Here is a 6,428-nt window from a genome sequence, read left to right as displayed (position 1 = left end):
AACACTGTATTTCTAGCACCAGAACAGAACTTAAAACACAGTAAAAGCTCAAAAAAAGTATTTCTCAGATAAAGTGAATGGCATTATAAGTGATACTGTCTAGCAGCGACAAGGAAGACAAAAGCAACTACAGTAACCAGATCAATGCTGTGAAATACATAAAAGTGATCATTGATAAACCTATTCTGACATCCCTTCTAGTTTTCTCTACTCCCACACAGGCACTTCTTTTGAATGGCTTTCTCCTAGGGCTGGTATTCTATTCACAGCCAAGAAATCCCCCTAAAATTTTATCTCACTCAATTCCAGGAATGAATCTGTACTGAGTGAGCTACTCGCACAGTGATATATTCCATGACCTTCAAATATAGCTCCCTTTGACACCTACTTTCAAGGATTTTTGAAGGCAGCAATTTAAGGAGTTAGAGAAAGGTGGCTTGAAAGTCCCTCCTCAAGAACTTTACTGTAATGATTAAAGATCGTTCTAACTAGCATATGAATGTCATACTCCAGAAAAACTTCAGAGCATGTCATAGTTTAACCTTGAGGCTAATGAGGCAATCACTGAGAGCAATGACCCTTTTAGGGAAAATGTGCCAGCTTTGACCTCTATTTAGAGGCCTTGGGTGGGGCTTGTTTGCAAATAGCAGCTGCATAAAGCCTGGTAAATTTGGGGAGTCTCAGGGACCAGCCTGAGGGCAGGAAGTTGGGCACAATACAGTCCCTGAGATTTATCCCTCGCTATGGGGAAAGACAGACTTCCTCGGTCATGCTTCATACTACTTCTCCTTGTCCTGTTTTCTGCCAATGCCTCAGACGCTGCTGAACCGTAAGTTTCGCTCAAAATCCCATCTCTAAGAGTCTTTTATGTATTTCTGTCTCTCTATTACATCTTTGCTTTGCCTTTTCTATTGAGCGGCTAGCCTTCCCTTTCTAAGATATCTTCCAAACATAAGAGATGGTTATGGTTAATCCAATTTCTTCTCTTTCATAACTAAATAAGAAGTCACTAGGAAACATGATTTTGTTAGCACCGAAACCTCAGCACCTGCCTTCCAAAAATCATTCTTTTGGATCAAAGGCATTGACTACAAAAACATTAAAGTGACTAGTGGGATGCAATTTAGCTCACATTGTAGCATATTTCTGTAATGTGTGCAGAAAAAAATGGAGCTCCTTTATTTTTCAGCAAAATGTGTGGGGAAAAATCATTTTAACCCTATCCAGTGGTAAAGTTGGTGAGATATAGTAAGTGTAAGAGTTCTCTTGAACCTCCACAGTCCCTCTACAAGTTAGTCTCTGGAGAGTTGTGGTCTCGCTCACCTCCTGGTGGAGGTGAAGGGTCTGAGTCCTCAAGCTCCAAGTTCTCTGTCTTCCTTGGCCAATGTCCGTCTAAGTTCTCCTTGCCTGCTAACATGCATTATTGGAGTCTTTAGTCAGCTGTTTTCTCTGGTCAAAATCCAAAAGTCCTCTTTGGCTGACTGCCTCATATCTGCAGTTTTTTGTACTATAGAACTTCCAACTTTTTACTGCATTCCTCATCCAAATCTGTGGCTGTTTTTCCAACACAGCTTCTGTAGGAAGGTCACATGGCTCTTTTGAGGTTCAGGTCCATTTGAGGTCTCTGGCCTCAACCCAGCTGCCTTTACATTTCTTGCAGGAAGCTAATGGAACTCTTGGGTTCAGTAAAACCCCAGGGACACTGAGGTGTGCTAGAGTGGTTTAAACTTCTAGTCCTGTTTTGCCACTTTCAGACTACTCTGAGGTAACTACATTCCACACTGATACAGAGCAGGCTCCATAGTCCCAAATGGGAAGAGGGGTATGAAAGCCTGCTATAGGTGTCACCCTTACTGATATACTTACTCATATACTCTAGAAGAACTTCAGAGTATGCCATACTTTAGCCTTGAGGCTAATGAAGCAATCACTGAGAGCAATGACCCTTTTAGGGAATCTGTGCCAGCTTTGACCTCTATTCAGAGGCCTTGGGTGGGGCTCAGCACACACTGAACACACACTGGGTCAACGCATTTGACACTTTCCAGACCAAGGTCCAGGAAGCAGAAATCAGAACGCTGCTCTGCTCACTTCTCTATATTTCTCAGACTTCTTTCCACAATCTCCCAGTAATCAGTAGGGGTGCATTTCTCCCTCTCCATTCCTCTATTTCATCCATAACTGTGCAGGATACCACACACACACACTCCACTCGCAAAGTACATGGAAATAAGTGGAGACTATTTGTTTTTCTAAATTCAGGCTGAACGGATGAAGCAAGAAGCATTTATAGGGACCAGTGTGTATTTTCACAGGCAGGCTTACACAATATAAGAATCTCCTGCCCATTAAAAACCATGGTTCTATATCATGTTCACCATTTAACACAGAACACAAACCAATCAGCCTCGCTACAATAAACAGAAGGGGTATCAACTCCTCCTTACAGGAAAATCTTACCTTTTCCCTCCAGCATTAGCTCTTGATGTGATAAATGAGAACTCTTGCCCAAGAGGCCCAGTTCTCTCTGCACTGGAGCAGTGAGCCTCGGGGTGGTGGAAGCTGGAGGAGAAAGTGATGAAAAGGAAGAAATCAAAAGGCTGCTTTTAATATTTCCAAAATTTGGTTCTTTCTACAAAGGCAAATATTTAAAATACAAACACCCATGATTGAATAATATAATAAAACATTTTAATTGTTCACTACAAGTGAGATGTTGGGCAAATTACTCCACCTTGTTGGGGGACCCAACTTCATTATCTATTAAATGAAATACTAACCTGATCTTTGTGTAATAGTTGCTTGAAGTATGAAATATGTGGACTTAAATTTTGATTATTATATCAATAACCCTTATAAGTAAGAATAATAATTAAAATATTATATTGAATAAATTACAGTATACCAATGCTTTCTTTCCTATTAAGATCAAAGAACTAGAGAAAAATATCTGTTCAGGAGATCAGAAGCATCCAAATGCCAGAAAGAGGTTAAGTCAGAGGTACTAGTTAAATGACCACAGTAAGTAACTTACTCTCCACCTCTCTGCTTTTAAACTAAACCATGATACCATGTAGTAAAAACTCGGTGATTTTAGTTATTTATAGTATTGTTGACAAACCTTGTAAAACACACGCAGCAAGACCATAATAGCTTGAAGAATGAGAGAACCGAACTTTATTCTCAGATTCCACAGCTCAACTGTATTGGTTATCGTCCATGCCTGGTTCCATACCTATTAACTTTGTGAAAAATAAAATATTGTTTCTTGTATCAAGTTGCCTGATTTTTTTAAGAAAGGCTCATGTTGGTGATGGAAGGAAAAGGTATTAAAACAATATCAGAGAAAGAAAATTTCTTATTTGCAAATTAACTCTATAAAAAGTTTAAAACTGCAGACTTTGAGTCATTAAAGATTTGAGGATTCACATTTTTAAGTATGTGGTACTGGTTTGGTGAGAGGGTAGGGGGATTCATCCTACAGATATTCAAATTTGGGAATTGACAAGGATCTCATATTTTTGCATTGATAAACATGAGTGTATAGACCTTACAGGCTCACCAGGCAGATTCAACCGTTCAATGTAAAAGACTACTTGACAAAGTGCTTGAGACATAGTAGACACTCGGGAAATACTCATTGTCTCTCAATCCACAGGGGTTCAGAGTATCGACAGCTTATATTGAGTTGAATGTTTTGAAAAAGATTTGTGGCAAAGATATCATTTGGAATGGTTCTTGAAACATGGATAGGATTATGATGGGCAAATACGGGAGGTAGGGATATAACAGGTGAAGGAAACTCATCACTCAAGTCAAGATATGACAGTGAAACTCACACAAAGAATTGTCCTTACCTCTGAATAGTTAAAAGTATAAATCAAGAATTGAAATAGAAAAGAAAAGAACTCAGCAAAAACATGTATTCTATGAGCGTTTTTAGTAAGACAAGATAACCTATTCATTCATACATGCTTGACATGAGCGCATATTTACGAGTATAGATTAAAATATGGATGGATAGACTTTAAGATATTAATATTGATTTCCACAACAGTGTAAGAATGAAGGGGAATAGTAATGAAACACCGTGTGTATTTGTGTGCTGGGCAGGATGTATGTGTGGAAATTATTGAGAAAAATTAAAACTTGATTAAAAATTATTTGGCTAAGCCATATCTAAGTAACAAGAGAAATAGAAGTTCCTTTTTTCAGTGTTCCTGTTGTGAGGAAAATTATTTTGCAATATACGTATGTAAGATTTTGTGTAATGGATATATGTTCACTGAAGTTCTTTCAATTGAATTTGTGTAAATCCAGTCCCGGTCTAGATGTACCAGTGATGATTATTTAGACAAATTTTGATGTAAATCTTTATAAAGCGAATAATCACCCCCAGTTCAGGATTGCAAATATCAGGGCTCTTTAAAGCAGGAACACTTTAAAAATAATACCATTTTTGAAGCCAACTTCCAGTAGAAATATTGGGAAGCTGGGACACTACTGATGAGTAAAAGATATAATTCTTATGCCAATCAGTGGTAGAACCTTGATTTCATTGTTCTCAGTCCACTGATTCACAGTATAGTACTAACTGTAGTCATAGCTACAGAGTGGTATGGAGAACACCTTTAAGGATGAAAATATTTGCTATCATTTTTTCTCTGATTTAGCTTTCTTCAATTCCCAGGCAGTATATGGTGCTGGTCTCCTCTCTGCTCCACACTGAGACCCCCGAGAAAGGCTGCCTCCTTCTGAGCCACCTGAATGAGACAGTGACTGTAAGAGCTTCCTTGGAGTCTGTAGGAAGAAAGAGCAATTTCTTCATTGACCTGGTGGCTGAGAAAGATCTATTCCACTGCATCTCCTTTACCGTGAGTACTAGCTGCCTATCCCTGTTTGACACATTAAATTGAGTTCAATTAGTCATGGTGAAGGAAATATCTGGTGTTCAGTCCCAACGAAGGACTTTAACAAGAAGGAAGAGAAAATTAAAGAGTGAGTTTTCATCCACTACAGAACAAAGCATGGTTTTGTACAAGAGTAGAGGAGAAATATTCTTACAATGTCATAGTTCAATTTAATGGTTCGCTAAAAAGCCACAGAAATAATCTTAGTTGGATAGTCGTAGGAGTGTTGTAGCATTTAAATGCAGACACCTCCTTAAGATCGGGATTGGACAATGCCTGGAAAACAGATTATATGAAAATCTTATGATGGGACAGCATGCAGCAGGGCTTTTTGTCTTTTGGGATATTATATTCTCTGAATATGAACATGTAAGTAAACATCTGGTGCCTCTTTGAGATTGGCCAACTTGGAATACTCAGCTCCTATATTCTCCCATATTTTTTCAGAGATGTTCCTCCCCATCCCTTCAGAATATAGCATCTACTCATTTAAAAAGGGTTTGATTTAATAGTGACAGCTCTAAGCACATTATATGGAGATTAGACTTCTAATTATGGTGGCTCTTACTGGTTTATTTCTTTTATGCCTTATATTAATATATTCACGTTTATATCTGGGGAAATATTCATACCTCATTAGCTTTTTAGTGAGGCCGAAGGAAAAAGAGTAGTAGTTATGGATAAAGAATTCAGAGGGAGAAGACCGAGTAGCTCCTTAAGGGTATCCTTTGTTTCTTAGCTCCCAAGGATCTCATCCACTTCAGAGGTAAGCTTCTTCACTGTCCAGATAAAGGGACCAACACAAGAGTACAGGAAGAGGGCCGCAGTGCTGGTAAAGAATGCCCAAAGTCTGGTCTTTGTCGAGACAGACAAACCCATCTACAAACCAGCACAAACAGGTATGAGAATTCCTCTGGTTGAGGCACTGAGAACGGGGCCACCTCCTCAGCAAGTTTTCCAGCCAAAGTCACCATTATCCCAATCCCTTAGTCTCCTGTCTTGTTACCCAAATAATCTGCTCTACCATGTCAGAATCTCATGAAAATTTCTTTTTTTAGTCAAGTTTCGTATTGTCTCTGTGGATCAAAATTTTCACCCCTTAAATGAACTGGTAAGCATCCCTGTATCTAGGTTTGGGAGGTGGTTGGGGTGAGGCAATACTCACACAGGTTCAGGTGGAATAGTCACAGAAAAGGAAGAAGGCAAAAGACATCCCTTTTGGAACCTAACACCAAAAGTCAGGTTCCCCCCATTCTAAGCCCAGGTCAATATTCAGCTATATTTTACTACTCCAAACACATGAGGCATAGAATAATGAAGAGACACAAGAAAAAAGTTATGTACTAGACACGCTCGGAAGGAGTTTATATTAAAGAAAGCACCAAAGACATTAACTTACTTCTGATCGTATATATTAATATAGTATACATCATTATACATTTTATATATTACAGAATACAGGTATAATGGAATTCGTTTATGCTAATCAGGTGTGCTTTCCTCAAACTAGTTTCAACA

The 6,428-nt window shown here is 38.7% G+C and overlaps 1 protein-coding gene across 2 annotated transcripts in view; it reads left to right on the top strand.

Annotated features, from left to right (window-relative positions):
• Positions 1–649: 649 nt before the first annotated feature.
• Positions 650–6,428, top strand: part of LOC143691468 (pregnancy zone protein-like) — a 42,892-nt gene continuing 37,113 nt past the window's right edge. The window contains exons 1-5 of one of the 2 annotated variants that reach the window (XM_077169975.1): positions 701–829; positions 2,928–3,021; positions 4,691–4,874; positions 5,650–5,809; positions 5,969–6,021. In XM_077169975.1, the coding sequence (XP_077026090.1) occupies positions 4,698–4,874; positions 5,650–5,809; positions 5,969–6,021 (390 nt within the window). In that variant the 5' untranslated portion in view covers positions 701–829; positions 2,928–3,021; positions 4,691–4,697. Of the gene's footprint in view, positions 830–2,927; positions 3,022–4,690; positions 4,875–5,649; positions 5,810–5,968; positions 6,022–6,428 lie in introns of both variants that reach the window. The other variant, XM_077169974.1, reaches the window with a different exon arrangement.

This window comes from Tamandua tetradactyla, chromosome 7 (genome assembly GCF_023851605.1).
Source record: "Tamandua tetradactyla isolate mTamTet1 chromosome 7, mTamTet1.pri, whole genome shotgun sequence".
In the NCBI taxonomy this organism is placed as follows: domain Eukaryota; kingdom Metazoa; phylum Chordata; class Mammalia; order Pilosa; family Myrmecophagidae; genus Tamandua; species Tamandua tetradactyla.
This window is presented reverse-complemented; position numbering and strand designations above follow the sequence as displayed.